This window comes from Lineus longissimus, chromosome 18 (genome assembly GCF_910592395.1).
Source record: "Lineus longissimus chromosome 18, tnLinLong1.2, whole genome shotgun sequence".
NCBI lineage: Eukaryota > Metazoa > Nemertea > Pilidiophora > Heteronemertea > Lineidae > Lineus > Lineus longissimus.
The window spans coordinates 15,510,786-15,530,359 of record NC_088325.1 but is presented as its reverse complement, the minus strand read 5'-3'; the positions used below and the strand labels follow the sequence as shown (position 1 = coordinate 15,530,359).

The following is a 19,574-nucleotide window of genomic DNA, read 5'->3' as shown; positions in this document are numbered from 1 at the left end:
TGTGACTGAGACAGAATGGTCAGGTAGTGCACAAAGGGTCCGAGCTAGGCATCACGGAGAGAGTTAGTCAAAGGTTGTGACAGAGGTGTGTCTTTGTCCAATACATGTCCTGATCCCAGACTGTGACTGAGACAGAATGGTCAGGTAGTGCACCAAGGGTCCGAGCTAGGCATCACGGAGCGAGTTAGTCAAAGGTTGTGACAGAAGTGTGTCTTTGAACAATACATGTCCTGATCCCAGATTGTGACTGAGACAGAATGGTCAGGTAGTGCACCAAGGGTCCGAGCTAGGCATCACGGAGAGAGTTAGTCCAAGGTTGTGACAGTAGTGTGTCTTTGACCAATACATGGCCTGGTCCCAGACTTTGACTGAGACAGAATGGTCAGGTAGTGCACCAAGGGTCCGAGCTAGGCATCACGGAGCGAGTTAGTCCAAGGTTGTGACAGTAGTGTGTCTTTGACCAATACAGGGTCCGAGCTAGGCATCATCACGCAGCGGGATGTAGTTTTGACAGAAGTGTGTCTTTGTCCAATACATGGGCTGGTCCCAGACTGTGACTAAGACAGAATGCTGCCGATTCGAACCATCCTCGGTAGTACTCGAACGCCCGGAATCAGTATGTGCTGCAGTTTGAAGAGTTTTGGTGCGGGGTGTGATAATGATAATAATGAAAGTTTTGTCATCTGGACATATGGATGATTAGATAACAAGATAAGGAAGAAGAAAAAAAATGAAAACTGCGGCAGACCCATCGGGAGTCGAACCCGTGACCAGCCGATCCACAGTCAAACACTCTTAGCGCTGAACCGACAAGGCTTTCATGCTGTAATGAGGATTTTATTCGCCTTTTATATGCGGTATGCAAACGAGCGCGCCGCAATTGTGACAAGGTCGCGCAGGTGGCAAAGTGATTTGCCAAAATAGTTCTAAGTAATCGTATATTTCGATAGTTGTACAGATTTCTATCAACATATCGTATTCATATACCTCAGTGATATAAAAGATTATCTTTGCAGTTGATTTAACGTTTGAATAGCCTTTTTTTTAAAGTTTTTAAAAATCGAGGTCAGCAGGGTCAGAGTCAATCAATCAGTTGTTTTGAAAGACTCGGGCAGGGTCAAAAAAAAAAGTTGTTGGCGCCGATAATGTCAGAAATATGGCGTATTTCCGCCCCACCCGTAAGATTTGCTCTCGTCAGTCACATCATGAGCACAAGTCTTTGTCCAATACATGTCTTGATCCCAGATTGTGACTGAGACAGAATGGTCAGGTAGTGCACCAAGGGTCCGAGCTAGGCATCACGGAGCGAGTTAGTCAAAGGTTGTGACAGAAGTGTGTCTTTGTCCAATACATGTCCTGATCCCAGACTGTGACTGAGACAGAATGGTCAGGTAGTGCACAAAGGGTCCGAGCTAGGCATCACGGAGCGAGTTAGTCAAAGGTTTTGACAGAGGTGTGTCTTTGTCCAATACATGTCCTGATCCCAGACTGTGACTGAGACAGAATGGTCAGGTAGTGCACCAAGGGTCCGAGCTAGGCATCACGGAGCGAGTTAGTCAAAGGTTGTGACAGAAGTGTGTCTTTGTCCAATACATGTCCTGATCCCAGACTGTGACTGAGACAGAATGGTCAGGTAGTGCACAAAGGGTCCGAGCTAGGCATCACGGAGAGAGTTAGTCAAAGGTTGTGACAAAGGTGTGTCTTTGTCCAATACATGTCCTGATCCCAGACTGTGACTGAGACAGAATGGTCAGGTAGTGCACCAAGGGTCCGAGCTAGGCATCACGGAGCGAGTTAGTCAAAGGTTGTGACAGAAGTGTGTCTTTGAACAATACATGTCCTGATCCCAGATTGTGACTGAGACAGAATGGTCAGGTAGTGCACCAAGGGTCCGAGCTAGGCATCACGGAGAGAGTTAGTCCAAGGTTGTGACAGTAGTGTGTCTTTGACCAATACATGGCCTGGTCCCAGACTTTGACTGAGACAGAATGGTCAGGTAGTGCACCAAGGGTCCGAGCTAGGCATCACGGAGCGAGTTAGTCCAAGGTTGTGACAGTAGTGTGTCTTTGACCAATACAGGGTCCGAGCTAGGCATCATCACGCAGCGGGATGTAGTTTTGACAGAAGTGTGTCTTTGTCCAATACATGGGCTGGTCCCAGACTGTGACTAAGACAGAATGCTGCCGATTCGAACCATCCTCGGTAGTACTCGAACGCCCGGAATCAGTATGTGCTGCAGTTTGAAAAGTTTTGGTGCGGGGTGTGATAATGATAATAATGAAAGTTTTGTCATCTGTACATATGGATGATTAGATAACAAGATAAGGAAGAAGAAAAAAAATGAAAACTGCGGCAGACCCACCGGGAGTCGAACCCGTGAACAGCCGATCCACAGTCAAACACTCTTAGCGCTGAACCGTCAAGGCTTTCATGCTGTAATGAGGATTTTATTCGCCTCTTATATGCGGTATGCAAACGAGCGCGCCGCAATTGTGACAAGGTCGCGCAGGTGGCAAAGTGATTTGCCAAAATAGTTCTAAGTAATCGTATATTTCGATAGTTGTACAGATTTCTATCAACATATCGTATTCATATACCTCAGTGATATAAAAGATTATCTTTGCAGTTGATTTAACGTTTGAATAGCCTTTTTTTTAAAGTTTTTAAAAATCGAGGTCAGCAGGGTCAGAGTCAATCAATCAGTTGTTTTGAAAGACTCGGGCAGGGTCAAAAAAAAAAGTTGTTGGCGCCGATAATGTCAGAAATATGGCGTATTTCCGCTCCACCCGTAAGATTTGCTCTCGTCAGTCACATCATGAGCACAAGTCTTTGTCCAATACATGTCCTGATCCCAGACTGTGACTGAGACAGAATGGTCAGGTAGTGCACCAAGGGTCCGAGCTAGGCATCACGGAGCGAGTTAGTCAAAGGTTGTGACAGAAGTGTGTCTTTGTCCAATACATGTCCTGATCCCAGATTGTGACTGAGACAGAATGGTCAGGTAGTGCACCAAGGGTCCGAGCTAGGCATCACGGAGAGAGTTAGTCCAAGGTTGTGACAGTAGTGTGTCTTTGACCAATACATGGCCTGGTCCCAGACTTTGACTGAGACAGAATGGTCAGGTAGTGCACCAAGGGTCCGAGCTAGGCATCACGGAGCGAGTTAGTCCAAGGTTGTGACAGAAGTGTGTCTTTGACCAATACATGTCCTGGTCCCAGACTGAGACTGAGACAGAATGGACAGGTAGTGCACCATGGGTCCAAGCTAGGCATCACGGAGCGAGTTAGTCAAAGGTTGTGACAGAAGTGTGTCTTTGTCCAATACATGTCCTGATCCCAGACTGTGACTGAGACAGAATGGTCAGGTAGTGCACCAAGGGTCCGAGCTAGGCATCACGGAGCGAGTTAGTCAAAGGTTGTGACAGAAGTGTGTCTTTGAACAATACATGTCCTGATCCCAGATTGTGACTGAGACAGAATGGTCAGGTAGTGCACCAAGGGTCCGAGCTAGGCATCACGGAGAGAGTTAGTCCAAGGTTGTGACAGTAGTGTGTCTTTGACCAATACATGGCCTGGTCCCAGACTTTGACTGAGACAGAATGGTCAGGTAGTGCACCAAGGGTCCGAGCTAGGCATCACGGAGCGAGTTAGTCCAAGGTTGTGACAGTAGTGTGTCTTTGACCAATACAGGGTCCGAGCTAGGCATCATCACGCAGCGGGATGTAGTTTTGACAGAAGTGTGTCTTTGTCCAATACATGGGCTGGTCCCAGACTGTGACTAAGACAGAATGCTGCCGATTCGAACCATCCTCGGTAGTACTCGAACGCCCGGAATCAGTATGTGCTGCAGTTTGAAAAGTTTTGGTGCGGGGTGTGATAATGATAATAATGAAAGTTTTGTCATCTGTACATGGATGATTAGATAACAAGATAAGGAAGAAGAAAAAAAAATAAAACTGCGGCAGACCCACCGGGAGTCGAACCCGTGACCAGCCGATCCACAGTCAAACACAGTCAAGGCTTTCATGCTGTAATGTAGATTTTATTCGCCTCTTATATGCGGTATGCAAACGAGCGCGCCACAATTGTGATAAGGTTGCGGAGGTGGCGAAGTGATTTGCCAAAATAGTTCTAGGTAATCGAATATTGCGATAGTCGTACAGATTTCTATCAACATATCGTATTCATATACCTCAGTGATATAAAAGATTATCTTTGCAGTTGATTTAACGTTTGAATAGCCTTTTTTTATAGTTTTTAAAAATCGAGGTCAGCAGGGTCAGAGTCAATCAATCGTTTTGAAAGACTCGGGCAGGGTCAAAAGAAATAGTTTTTGGCGCCGATGATTTCAGAAATATTGCGTATTTCCGCCCCACCCGTAAGATTTGCTCTCGTCATCTTTCTTTTTGAAGATATGTATCACATTAGCACATTTCCATGCTGAAGGTACAAAGCCCAGCTCCAGTGACCTATTGAATACAAATTGCAGAGACTGTCACAAGTCGTCTGCGCAATGTTTCAAAACTTGAGGAGACACATGATCGGGGCCGCTCGCTTTAGTTGCGTCAACATGGGCTAAAGCGTCCCGCACGGCATTGATAGTCAGTGCCACACAACCACCATTTGGATTCTCAAAGGTGTTAAGAACTGATAGTTCGTCGGCAGACGTTTGAGCTAAGACTGATGAAAAATGCTGATTAAATAACCCGGCTCTAGCCTTGCTGTCAGTTGCACTTTGGTCACCTAGTTTCACGGTTGACGGAATGGAATTGGAATTAGTCTTAGCGAATATCTTGCGACTGTGGCGAGCGGGAAAGCGAGAAGCCAATCCGTGGTCGTGCAGTGCGCACTAATTTCGAGGTCTCTGTCGTGGTGGTGCGGCCGGGTGTTGGCGAAGTTAACCAGTTTGCCTCTTGTGTGGTCTGACTAAAATCAGGGGGTCTCTGTACCCGTCCAAAAAACACCCCTTATAGTGACCCCCCCCCCCCGGGCCGGTCACGTGATTTTCTGTAGGATGGGTAACCTCGATCCAAGTTAATAATCTGTAATTCCAGAGCGTTCAGTATCAGAGTGCATCCACTGGATGCACAGAAAATGTTTAACATTTAACATCCTGCAGAATAAGGGGAATCAGGCGTTTCCAGTCATATTCGACACAAATGGGTTGTCCTCATGCAATCACATTGGCAATGCCCACTTTAAAAATAGATGTTACGTCATGTTACGGTGCACGTCATCATCGCGTACATTCGGGAAAAACTCCCTTTAACGGGACCTCACCACCCCTTCAAAAATTGGACTTTCCCCGACCTACTGCGCATACTGTTCTGCGCAGGGTGAGAGTTACTACTTCCGTTCTCGACTATTTCTAAAAGTCTGATTAACTTCAACATTTTTCATATTTTCTTCACATCATCATCTTAGTGAGTGACATTATGTAATTTTCTCAAATCTTAGAGATTTTGCCCTAACGTGCTTCGCCCATTTGTTTACAAACACTGAATTTCCGATGGGCCTAAAAGCGCCCCATACTCTGTACATTTTGTGTACATCGCCTGTACATTCAAAATCACCGAACGCCGACCCATCTGAGCGATTTTTCTCATTTTCGGCTGATCAATGCTCGGTTGTTATGCTACTAATGATAACTTTAATGATTTCGCTCGAAATATAACTACATAAAGATTGTCTGATCGCCGATTTTAGGTTCGTATTAGGCTTTGATTGTTTTTTGTGGGCTATTTTACGGTCGAATTTACGATCGTTCTTAGCGATATATTTTCAAGATGGCGTCGATCGATTTGGGTCACGTGATTCAATTAGATTGCGAGAGAGCCGTAACGAAGAAAACAATAAGTAGAATGGATGCTAAGTTCTGTGTTCAGTGCATTGCACTTGCAATGGATGGGTTTCTGCTTCCATTGTCAAGTGAAGTGTCAATAGCCATTATGCTATTTTTTTCCAGATACGCCGGATTTAAAGTAAGTGGTACCGGCGTGTCTGGCAAAGGGCCTATACAGTATACTGTCGTTGTTGGAAGGGAATGTCGAACTGTTTGTCAAATCAATGGGGCCTCGGGCTTGGGTATTTTCTACATAGTACATGTAGTCTTAGTTCATTTTTCCTATTGGCCATTATAATCAATATGGGGGGGGGGGGGGGGCTAATTGTCACAGTGATTGATTATACTTCAAAACTGCGTACTGGTAGTTTTGATGTCCCACTCCCAGCGTATTTTATGTGTATTATCATGGGGGTCTTGAAACTCCTTACAATCTACTTATCTCCTGATGGCATTGTCACTTGTATAAATTGAAGTTATGTTCTGTTGAGATAGCCACAGGTGAACTATTCAACCTCAACTATATGTATTTTGACAAGTATTTTTATCCACTTTCAGGCCATGGTGTGAATGAAGATGGCTGACTTGAATACCCCATCATTCTCTCCCGCGCCATCTCTTGGGGAGGTTGAAGACATGGTGCAACCGGGCAATGGTGATTTACCAGTTTTACTTCCGCCTGAGTCTAAGAAGGCATCAAAACCAGTCAATGAGGTGAAGGAGATGGTGGCAATGAATGAGGATAGCTTGTTTAGAGAACTCGATGTGGCAGCAAAAGTTTGTGATAATCTAGATGGGGATAACGACATAGGAGCATCTAAGAGTACTGGTTCCTCTTCAGAACAACAGATGGCAGCACCGGCTGGTAATGATATTAGTAACAGTCTTTTGGCCATTTCGGAGAATTGCAAAGATGTGTCTGGTGCTAAAACAAAAACTGATTACAATCCAGATGATGATGAGAGTGATCCGTTACATAATTTACAAATTCTGAATGTCACAACGGGGGACATTGGGCCCGAAATAGGCCATGATGATATCAATGTGACTAGGATTAGGAGTGTGCTTTTGGATGCTGATGGTTCTGAAAAAGATCTGATGTCTCCTGGGATTGTAAAGGGATCGAACTTTTTAGAACTTGTCCAAGACGGCATGGTAGATGAAATATCGGGTAAAAGTAGCGGCAAAGAAAAGCCAGTTTCAGGCAGTTGTTCTTCATCTTTGCAACTTGCTTCTGATTGTGATGTGAACAATTTGGATCCACAATCTCAGCTGTCTGTTACTAGAATGAAAAATGGTGAGCTGGCATCGTCGGCCAATGAACTACAGGAAACTGCTCAGGCCGCAGCTCAGCTTGAAACCACTCTTTTTTCTGATTGCACCTCCGATGAAGACTCGAATGAAATGGATACTGTCCAAGGTCCTGAATCGGTCAGTTTTGGTGCCAACGTCGGTCTCAAAGAACCAGCAGATTCTGCCAAAACTGTTTCTCAAATCACTGATTATACGAACTCAAGTGGTACATTAACTGGCAGTGCTGAAAAATCTTGTACTGATGTGCCGGAGGTCAAAGGAAAATCCAGTGGTGAATTAGACACTTGCATTTCTATGGGATCTATTTCAAAGGACGGTGAGAAAGCTGTTGCAGAAGCTAGGCTGAATTTAGACGATGATGACTCTGAACTGAAGCAATCTCAATCAAAATGTGCTCTTGATGATGTCCATATGGTGCCTGTAGACAACGATGGTGTACTTGAAACAGTGGCTGCTGATGTTGACCTGGTTCCATCAGAAAAGGACAGTGAACTTGTGGACATGGTTTCATTAAAAAGAGTTGATGGACTTGATACAATACCTGTTGACGTCAACATGGTTGTTGTGAACTCAGAGAAGGAACCTGAACTCGAAATGATCAGTGTTGAGAAATCAGACATGTCGGATTTGCAAGATGGGTTAATGGAAGAAAGGAGCAAAGGCACTAATAAAGACAAAATGATGGGTGAGTCTTTAGAATACAATCATACACGTACTGTTGGTTCATTTGACAGCCGCATTCTCTCTGGTAATACAGTCACAATAAGTTGTCACAATTGGTGTGTTCTACTTCTATAAGTTCTAGCAGCATCCTAGGATAGTCACAAGTTTAAAAATGGAGGACAAACTCACAAAGTCATAATCCATTCTATAGGACAAAGTCACAATTTATCCTGGAAATCAAACTTAAAATTTGTCCCCAATTTGTCCTGTTCCAATCCACATATTGGCCAGGGGCATTTTTGGCTCACCGTTACTGCGTTAGGGGATTCTATACGATAGCCCTGCGTCCATCGTCGTCCATATCCTGTGTGGCACGTTTCTTAACCGCTTGTGCTATGAACTTGCAACTTTGTACACATTATGACCTAGGTCACATGACCTCTGACAGCCAATTTCGGTCCAGTCTGATTCTTCACCTGGCCACCAGGGGGCTAAAACAAAAAACTTAAAAAATGTGATAACTCGTTTATTATATATTACTGATTTGTTTTTGCTAAAAAATTTATGGTGGGTACCCCTAGCAAGGATACATCACATATCATACGGGTTTTTGATTTGACCTACTTGTCAAGGTCACCGAGGTCAAACTCTAAAATTTCACCGACAGTGGCACGTTTTGTCTTTATTCGTCCTGTAGTCTTTAAATTTGGTATGTAGACACCTGTTACGTAGCTATACATGTTGACAAAAAATCAGGTCGATGTGGCGTACTTTTCAAGGTCACAGAGGTCAAAAGGTGTGAATTGGCCGTTTGTGTGTAAATATGGCACGTTTCTTAACCACTAAAGCTATGAACTTTAAACTTGGTACACATGACCCCCTAGGTCAGATGACCTGTGACACTGATTTTCGGTCCGGTCTGATTCTTAACTTGGCCACCAGGGGGCCAAAACCAAAAATTTGAATAGTGCCATATCTCGCTTATTACTGATTAGCTTTTGGTAAAAATTTTATGGTAGATACTCCTAGCAAGGATACATCACATATGATACATGTTTTTGATTTGACATATTTGTCAAGGTCACAGAGGTCAAATGGCGTAAATTGGCCATTTGAGCGTAACTGTGGAACGTTTGTTAACCCCTAAGGCTATGAACTTGAGACTTTGTACAAAGGACCCCCTAGGTCAGCTGACCTCTGACCCTGATTTCAGTCCGGTCTGATTCTCGACTTGGCCACCAGGGGGCCAAAAGTGAAAACCTAGAAAGTGTGATATCTCTTATTAATATTAGTGATTCGTTTTCAATAACATTTTTATGGTAGGTTCTCCTAGCAAGGATACATCACATATCATATGAGTTTTTGATTTGACCTGCTTTTCAAGGTCACAGAGGTCAAATGGCGTAAATTGGTCGTTTGATTGTAACTATAGCACGTTTCTTAACCACTTAAGCTATGAACTTGAAATTTGGTACACATGACTCCCTACGTCATGTTACCTCGTACGGCGAATTTCGATCTGATCTGGTACTCAATTTGGCCACCAGGAGGCTGAAACTAAAATAAGTAAAAAGTGCAATATCTCGTTTATTAGTGACTTGTTTTTGATGATATTCTTATGGTACTTACTCCAAGCAACGATAATACATCACATGTCATGCCGACTTTGGTTTGACCTATATACTATACATGTACAATGTTTCTTAACCTGGATGAATTCCAAAGCACCAAATATCTATACGGTGAGTACAATGGCCCCTGGCCGTTTCATTTATGGGTCACCCTGTCAATCTAGCCCAACATGTGGTTGACTGTTGTATTTGTACCTGAATATACTTTCCTTTCTCTTCAGATGTAATGCCATCTATCAACCACACGATGCCTTCCCACGATGAAGAACTGGGCAGCGCCCTCTGTCTACAGATATCGAGCGTGTGTAGCTTAGCGGCGGATGAAAATGTCAATACGCCGTCCATAAATGAAAACGTTAGGATAGGTGATACTGCTAGTCTAGATGATGCAGCACCCACAGAACTGGAAACGGTGTCAAATGACACTGAGCCTGTTGTCTTGGAGAATGAAGGAACAGATGCCAAGGATTGTGTCGTTTTAGAACTTCCTGCAGACGACGACTCTAATGACTGTATGGTCATTCAGGAAACGCCTCCTGTTGAGAAATCTGTTGGTGCTTTGAATGCCTCATCAGCGCAGGGGCCAGTTCCTAACAGCAAAGTAGACTTAAATGAACTGGAGCGATTATCGAAACAAACACCTACTATTAAATCATCACTCACGGTAAAATTGCCAAGATCAGAACGACGGAAACTGCCGGAAAATATTAATGAGAAAAACGAGGATAGTTCCCAGGTGAAGTTACGTATTGTCGACCAAGGTGACTTTCTAAAATGTTGCCAAGAAGCGGTTGGTGTTAGTTGTAAGGTGGCGTTTAAATCAGCAGAACTGTCGGGTCAGGTCCCAATGTTTTTCTGTAATTTTTGTAATTTCAGTAGCGCAAACCGCAACATGTTTATATCTCATGTTGTGAAGCATTTGTTTTTGTGTAAGAAGTGTGGATTCCAGTCAGTCACTCGGTTAGGTCTGCTTAAACATATGGGGACACATCGGAGCTGTTTGGATTGCTCGGGTGAAGATTACAACGTGATTGCGCTGTCACAGATGGACAGTCTCGTTGACGAATCACATGAGCTAGAAAAAACCAGTGTGTTTAACGAGCCGCCAACCTCTAATGAGATTATTCTAGAATTCGGGAAAGGAAAGCGTTATTTCTGCGCTTTGTGTGACTTCCGTACAAATACAAAAATGGCAATGGAGCGCCACGTTTTAATCCATGCTGGCTGCTGGATTTGTCCGCATTGCTTCAATAAATTTGAACAATTCACACCGGCCATAAAACACCTCAAGTCTGTTCACAGCGGGGAAGAGGTTAAGTTATACAATCGCGTTGTCAAGGGGTCAGCGGAAGATGACGCAGAGAGCAAGGCACCACGTGTTGTCGTCCATCGCCTAATGAACGTCACTGTGGTGAATGACCCGATAGATGTCACAGAGTATCATTACGATATATGTACCTCATACTTGTATCTGGTCGTGTTTGCTGACTTCCACATGCCGCTTGTCCGCTCGGTTGCCACAGGCGACATGGAGGACATCAAAGAGGTCAAAAGGTTACACCAGTTGTTCGTCTCAAGGTCGCGCTTCACCGGTAAAGAAGACTCCAAAACGTGGCTTTGCGATGTGACTGGTTGTAAGTTTGCCGGCCAGTTTGCCCCACTTGTTGCCCAGCACAGTGTTCTGTGCCACCCAGGTGTGCAGCCGCGGATTAAACACATGGAAGACCAGAATGACATCTTCACAACACTAGTATGCAGGAGTATGAAGGCCAAACATGACAACCTTGTTGAAATGATGACGGAAACCAACAGAATGATCCCCAATGGTGTTTCTGAAGGTCGTAGAAGTGCCAGTAAACGGGCGTACAATGCAGAAAAAGCGCGGGCGAAAAATGATTATGTTGTCGACATGATGATTGAGTCTAATCTTTGTGATGGAAAAAATGTCTCTGATAATTCTGCAGTTGAGCAAGACTCCACATCTACTGGGCTTTCAACGGGAACTCTTAAAAGGATTGAACAACTTGTGAATGAGAGGAGGATCACAAGTTCTCCGACTGCTAAGTCACCACTTACTGCCAAGGCACCAAACTTAACGAATCTGTTAATGAATAAGCCTTCAAGTATTGATGCAACTCTGGACTCAGTCATCAACACCAAGAACATAGTCAGCTCACAGAATGTGACAGTGAACCAAAACACTGGAGCCACGACTGCTCAAGTTGTGATGCCAAGTTGTCTGTCTCAACCGAATATGAGCGAGATCGTCACAACGAAAGCAACCACTATCACTTCTGTTGACATGGCGGGGAACAAGAAGAATATCGTACTGCCAGCAAATATGACGATCGGGCCAAATACGGTCATTAAAACACCGGATGGTTACTTCCTGATCCAGCCATCAACAACTGCCTCTAGCCCTTTCATCACCATGCCACCGGTACTCCTGACAACCAACTCAACAACCGGTTCCACACCTCCTGTTAATATAACAACCCCTGCATCCATGATGACCAGTTCAATGGTAAACTTGACCAAGACAAGCACAGTTCCAATCATGAGTACAGGAGTACAAAAGACTTTTACAAATTTCCCAAATTTGACTAATATTCAGCGTGCATCAAGTCCATTGCATGCAACACGTCAAGCAGCCCGACGGAACTCGTCCACATCAACGCCAATTGTGTCAATGGTGTCCTCAACGGTTACAACGAGTACTGCCACCACCTCTGCTTCATCTAATGTCTTGCCGTCCAATCTGCCATCGGGGAGTAAATCCTTCTTCAAACTCTCGCCTGGAACCAATATCAGCCTCAACAGCGGCAAGAACAAGTTTACCCTCATCAACAAAGGAGGACAGTTGTTTCTTCAACCAACGGATTCTAAAGGGGCAGGCATGTTAGTCCCTGTCAGCTCTGGTCCTAATGGTAGATTACAACTCAATGCGTCACAAGTGCCGGTATCAACCCCAAGCCAGTCAGGTCCACTTACAGCGAGAATGAATGCTCCTACTGTGCCTACTGCCACTACTAAGACTATCAATCAGTTGTTGTCAATTGAGCCAACTAATGTGACAACCACAGTATCCAAACCCACCAACTCTACACCCACGGAGGTTCCTCGCAGGATTTACACTGTAAATGCCAGTGGTGAGGTTGAGATAAACACCATTCCTGATGGCACGGTCAAATCCAAAACAACGGATAACAACAAGTCGCTGCCAGTTGACCCGTCAACAATCAAGAAAGAAAAATCTGACGCGCAAGACTCTGTTTCAAAGGCTTCCACTTCATCAGCACCACATCGTAATGTAATAGCTGTTTCCTCAGTGACATCTTCATCAACTTCTGTAACAACCCTTTCACAAGCTTTACTTCAACAAATCAACCGTACAAATAGAAGTGCACCTAGGGTAGTACTTGGCTCTGTCGTGTCCTCCATTGGTTCTGCGAACGTCTCGAGTGCCAACCAGCCAACGTTGATCATCTCTGGACGAAATCAAACTCCAGTTACAATTGGTGCCGCTACATCATTATTACGCCAGTTCCAAACATCTCATGGATCTCAGCCTTCTGTGCGGATAGTCCCAACGGGATCTCAGCTCTCCACTTCCGGAAATCCACCGCCAATCGTTGTGATGAGAACTTTGCCAGGTACCACATCGTCAGTGACTACACCTAGTTTTAGTGTTGGGCCAAGGATGACCAAGGTTGTCTATCACTCGATTGACAGCAATGGCAAACGGATTGTACAAGCTAGGGTTGTTCCTACGTCTACATGTACCTCGGCTCCTCGAACCGTACGACTGGCTCCTTCTGGAGCTGTAGAAGAGGTTGTAAGCAACAAACCCAGTGAGCCAGGCCATGTGTATGTCCCCATTGAGAATTACTGCAAGGTTGTCTACACTCGTGCCCTCCCTAAATTCTCTTGTAACTTCTGCACATATACGACATCAGACCGTAAAGATATTCAACAACATTTATATAAACATAATGGGAAGCGCTGGTATCGATGTCCATATTGTCCTCATGAATCAACGGTCAGGAAAGTTATATTCAGCCACACTGTGGTGTCTCATCCTGGGAAGCGTGTCGGTCAGTGTATCAGCATCAGTTTCCAAGGGGATGAAATCAGTAACTGTCCATTCTGTGATTACACAAGCAGTACAATGGAGGATATTGTTGAACACATTGCTTCTGAACATCCGGATCCTTCCACAGATATCGAGTCAGCGTTAATGCACAACTCACAGGAGGAGGATGACTGTAGTGTCCCTCATGGATACCAATGTAATCATTGTGATTTCTCAAATGCGGATTTGTACTGTTTGAAAGTTCACATTCTCATTGAACATCGGGGACGAGAGTTGATTGCCGTGAATCTCATGCAGAACGCCGACACAGAAAACCAGGACCTTATCTTTATGTGCAGTAACCGCAGCTGTTTGTACTCAACGACCGTTTATGATGAGCTGGTTGCGCATAGCGAGCACTGCATCCCACCATCGGAGGATCCACTGGTGGAGAAGCCAGAGGAAGATGACACGGAGGAGGAGGAACAAAAAGATACCTCATCACCCAAGGCAACCATAGACTCCGAAACTGAGTCTGCTTCTTCCCCGGTTAAGAGATACGTACCAAACACCAAAGCTGTTGCTTCTTCTCGTAAAAAATCCCGGACCTGGGGTCCAAAATGTAAGAGGCGAAGAGTCCTGGAAGTGATCAGTAGTGATGACTCTGAATCTGATCAAGAAGAAGACAAAGATGCAGATGCGGATGCTAATAGTGATGCTGATGATTCCGGTACCAGGTCGTGCCGTTTCCCAAGGCAAGCAAAAACAAGCACAATGAATCTGCGGCCAAAGAAGCGGAAAGTCAGGAAATTGGTTAGTAGCGATGATGAGTCGGAAAAAGACAGGGATGAGATGGATGACAGCAATTTGGATGAGGCCGGACTTTTTAATGATGCTGGAGATACAGAAGACGAAGATTTCCAGATTACAATTAACAAGAGTGGTGATGAGAGTAACTCTCAATCAGCCCTCGATGACTTGCCTTTAGAGAAAGCCAGTGAACCTATTGAAGTGACACCTGGAGTTGATAAAGAGAAGTTAGAGTCTGTCGTTGAGGGGGGAATCTCAGATGCTGAATCAGTGCCTCAATCAGAGAAGGATGAATCAGTCCATGAACCTGAAAAGGAGGATGAATCAGTCGATGAGCCTGAAAGAGTGGCCAACAAAGATGAATCTGTCCATGAATTAGAAAAAGACGCTGAAAAGGACAAACAGTTAAAATATCTGCCTGAGGATGGCGCTGAATCTCAAGAAGATGAACCAATCGATGTAGATATGCCATCTGCTGATGATAACGCTTCGGATGCAGAAAAAAACTCCGATGCGGACAGCATGACCTTGAATGTTGAATCTACGATAAATCAGTTGAAGTCTCTTGGAGCGAGTATAGAGGGCTCTTCAGTCAGCGACATGTTCAGTCCTCGTAGTTTCACTGAACCTTTCAAGTCTCCGGAACCAGAAGAGTTGCAGGATAAAACGCCACCGTTGAACCAAGACACTTGGAATAGCAAGGAAGATGACAGGAGAAGGACACTAGAGGATATAGAAGCTCATTCTGATTCAAATGGTGAAAATGAAGATGAAAAATCGTCCCAGTCTGATTCTGATAGTGAAATGCCTTTACTGAAAAATATTGACCTTGCTGATAAGAAATCAGACCCAAAGTCACAATCACTTTCAAGTTCAAGGTCATCTCCAATGCCTGATCTATATATAGAACCAGATGTGCAGGGGTCTGAAGAAGAGCCTGAAAAGAATGATCTTGATACTTGGTTGGATAATATTGGGAAGAGTAGCAACTTGGTTGTGCAGCGGGCAAGTGCAGAGTCAGATAGTGAAGATTTGGAGTCTGAGAGCATTGGCAGTCATGTGTCAGAATCTGTGGATGATCGGGGGATCCGTTTATTTGAGGATGTTGAGGACGAGCGGTGTTCCGTTGGTGGGGTGGATACGGCGGCCAGTTACCATGATGATGAGAGTATTTCCGGGCGTGATAAAGAGAGACTTGAGGAAGATGATAGGAAGCCTGATGAAGAATTGTCATCAGATAAGGTAGATGAGGATAGCAATGGGGAGGAAAACAAAGTGGAGGAGGCTCCAAAAGGAGACACAGGTGGTCATGAAGATATGAATGCTGAACAAGAAACTGAATCTGAGACGCTGCCTGATGATGGAACGAGTGAGGAAGTTCCTTATCTGCCACCAGAGGGCCTCATGTCACCTGATCAGATACCCGATCTTGATGAGATACCCGCCGAGGAGGAAAGTAAACTATTTGATGAAGCCATAAATAATTTCATAGGCTCAGTCAAAGCTGCACTACCCAAAAAGAAACCTGCATCTCCAAAAAAGCGCCGATATGTAAAGAAGTTTGTCTCCAATTATACTGGAATGCCTACAGGATATAAATGTATGTACTGCGATGAAGCAAATGATCACGTTTTACCGTTGAAGATTCATATAATGCATTTTCACCCAACGGAGAACCTCGTCAGTATCGACTTGAAGGCGCAGTATAACCGTCAACGGAAATATGTCCAGTTTTGCATGCTGCGCGAATGTGACTTTTATTGTATGATAATGAAAGACTTGGTGGCGCACTACGAGAAGTTTCCAAACCATGTCGTACAAGAAGAAGTGGTCAAGTCGTTAACAACAAAAGCAAAAACAGAACGGTTGCCAAAGAAACGCCGTGAAGTTCTGCCAGCTGCTTCTGTTGTGGAGTCTGCTCCTGGGGTGGTGTCAGCTCCTGTTGTCGTGTCAGCTCCTGTTGTGGTGTTAGCTCCTGGTGTAGTTTCTGCTCCTGGTGTGACTGAGCAGACGCCACTCTCACCAGCAGGTTCATTTGATCTGCCTGACCAAAGTGAAGTTGGTTCCGACATGACTTATGATGATGATGCCACTAGTTCTGCCTCTGCCTTCTCTGAAAACATTTTCTCTGAATTAGTCGGCCCGACAAAGGTCAGGAAGAGGAAACAAGTGAACTATAACGAGGGACATTTGGCCGGTATAACGGAGGAATTGGAACCGAAGAAAAAGAAAAAGTTTGTTCGAAAGGGTCAAAAACTGACGGAAGGCAGCCCAGAGTTAGAGGCATCCCCTTCTGCACCAGCTACAGTGTCGGTTCCTGCAGCAAGGCCTGGGTCTGTACTGCTTGCACCATTTGCTCCTGAGATACCTGATGAAGCAGTGGTACTTTCGCCAAAGAAAAGTGACAAACTAATCCCTCTCATCAAGATTGTGTCTGTGAAAAAGGAGGCCATGGTCAAAAAGGAAAGTCCTACTAAGAAAGGCTCATCAGTTGTTGTGAGTGATAAGGCGGATAAAGTTTCCACCGATTTCAAATGGAATTTGAAATGTGGCCATTGTCTTTTCCATGATAAGAACGTGCCAAATATGAAAAATCACCTGACGGAGAAACACGCTGACGAACCCAAAGTTTTTGCCACTGATGTCTATGCGCGTCATCAGCGCAAGAAGTCGTCAATATTTATCTGTTTAAAACCGAAATGTGATTACAAAACTTACAAGTATGAGAACATGGTTCATCATAAAGACTCTGACTGTGGGAAGATACCACTGCCTGAACCGGTCACAGCCAATCAGTCATTCTCCGATATGGATCAACCAGTCTCAGATTCCACCAGTGACTATTCCCTTTACTCGTCACCGCAGTCCGGCAAAACAGCATCGCCGCTCAAGGCCTCACCGTGCTCTAGAGTAGCAAAAGACTCCCAGAATGCCCACCTGAGTATCCCCGACGTCCATAAGTGCCATTATTGTGATAACTTCTCTGTTGACAATGTAAACATTGCTGTCATCGCCCAAATTCAGCATCACCACAAACAGCATCATCCTGATGAGAAGTGTGTCCTCGTGAATGAGAAAAACCGCTTTCTCAATAAGCCGAGTCGGACCTTTGTTTGTGTTGAGTACGGTTGTACGTTCTTCTCGGCTACAGCTGCCATGTTGTTTGCACATCAGACCGGGCATGAGGACCCGACGATGAAAGAATTCCATCCAGAATCTGATGTGCTAGCTACTTATGATGATGTCATGGATTTGTAGTTGTTCTTGACCATTCTAGCTGACCTTGACCTCTAAGTCGTTGTCCCCAACCTTTTGACTGAAATTGTGTATCTTTTACACTTTGAAACAGGAGATATCCTAGGTGTTGTATGATTGTATTAGGCATTCACCATTAAAGAGAGTTTGAGACAGTGATTCTGTTAATGGTCGGTCATTCAGCAAAAGCACCCGAGTACAGAGGGTGCTTTTCTTTCAAGAGTCGCTCCCTCCCCAGAAGAGTAAAGTATAAAATGTTCATTTCTTCGTCAACATTTTCAGTCCTGTACTAGAGTATACAGAGACTGCAACCTCTTGGTACTCCTGTGATGATGTTAAAGACGTACTTACTTGTAACAGGCTTCCTCCAATGTTACATTTGTTTGACATTCCATGAACTATAAAGGATACTGACAAGAACATTAACCTTAATGGTACTCAGAATGTAGTGAAATGAAACTTCATTTAGTTTACACTTCAGAAAATGTATTTTGTAATGAAACGACATGACTTATTGATATTTTGAGCCTGGAGCAACCCCTGTCTCATGTTTGATGTCTGCATTATTACTGATTTTACTGTTTTCTGATGGCAGCCCGTCTTCCGTCAGAAGAGTTGATGTATTGTAATCATGTTGTCAGATGTTTTTCTAGCATTATGCAGCTTGTTTGTGGTGTCCACAATAATTCAAACTGCCAGAGTTGTGTATACTAATCTGTAGATTGACGGGAGTTGTGTATACTCATCTGTAGATTGACGGGAGTTGTGTAAACTAATCTGTAGATTGACGGGAGTTGTGTATACTCATCTGTAGATTGACGGGAGTTGTGTATACTAATCTGTAGATTGACGGGAGTTGTGTATACTCATCTGTAGATTGACGGGAGTTGTGTATACTCATCTGTAGATTGACGGGAGTTGTGTATACTCATCTGTAGATTGACGGGAGTTGTGTTGTTGGCTGTATAGTGACTGCCAGTGTAACAGTACTGTTAACTGTCCTCATGTGGACAGAGCCTATCCGAATATGTTCAGTTCCTCTTAGATTTCTAAGTATTTTCCAATAAATGAAGTGCAATACATTGAGTTGTGTGTAAGAGTAGTAGATTCATTCACAGGTTCTGGGATTGACATTCAGTTGAGACTTGATTGAGGTTTCGACGTCTTTTCAATACTAGAGGAGTTTTTGCAAAGCCCACAAAACGTCCATGTGAACGCCTATCTTATTGTTGACTTTGTTATCGGGAGGTCGAACACTGAGATAGGCGTTAATCTTGGTGTATCGAGGACCTCACTACCTCTGAACAAGATGTTCAGTCTTTTGTCATGAACGTATTGAAAACTCCTGATATCCCAAAAGGCGATTGACTTTGCCGTGGTTGTCTGCATGCGTCACTTGACAAAGAGGATCTGGGAGACCAGTCACAATAGAAGACCAATCTACTGTAGCAGGAGACCTGAGGCCAAGTGTGATAAGAAGTTCACTGCTCCGGAGCAATATTAACCGAGATTCTTGGGGCAGTCCATTGCGTCATCCTACTTGGTTTGTTAGGGTAAGGGACGAGGCTGGTCCACTGCGTCCAAAGTGTATGAACCCAGGCCCTAAACTGGCTTGGAAATGGACAATTCACTTCAGAACCCAATGTTGAATTCCCAGGCATTTTTCGGGAAACTGTGAAGGACCAAGGGAGACGATTCGTGCGAAGCTCATTCTAAACAATTCAACGAAATAGCAATATGATCGAAGACACCTGATCTTAAACAACCAACTTCCGCAGAAAACCAGGCAGGTACTGCACTCGGTAACGACATCAGGCATTGGCCACCCTCGGGACAGAATTCTTCATCTATTCAGCATTAACTGGTCTAGCTCTGGACAAGGCTATCTGTTGTGTTTCATTGCTGAAAAATGAAGTCCCATCATATTTTCCGTCACCGAAGACACCTTGGTTGTGCCTTATTGGCCTGTGGCCAATTTGAAGACACCC

The 19,574-nt window shown here is 44.4% G+C and overlaps 1 protein-coding gene across 1 annotated transcript; it reads left to right on the top strand.

Moving 5' to 3' along the window:
• Positions 1-5,335: 5,335 nt before the first annotated feature.
• LOC135502031 (uncharacterized) lies at positions 5,336-18,672 on the top strand. The gene is made up of 3 exons (XM_064794481.1): positions 5,336-5,422; positions 6,400-7,840; positions 9,671-18,672. The coding sequence occupies exons 2-3, from the start codon at positions 6,412-6,414 to the stop codon at positions 17,587-17,589; spliced, it is 9,348 nt and encodes a 3,115-aa protein (XP_064650551.1). The 5' UTR covers positions 5,336-5,422; positions 6,400-6,411; the 3' UTR covers positions 17,590-18,672.
• Positions 18,673-19,574: the final 902 nt, after the last annotated feature.

Excerpts from the sequence above, each read along its gene's own strand:
- LOC135502031 (XM_064794481.1), top strand. The coding sequence starts at position 6,412 with ATGAAGATGGCTGACTTGAATACCCCATCATTCTCTCCCGCGCCATCT. Across the intron at positions 7,841-9,670 it reads TAATAAAGACAAAATGATGG|ATGTAATGCCATCTATCAAC; the intron begins GTGAGTCTTTAG and ends CTTTCTCTTCAG.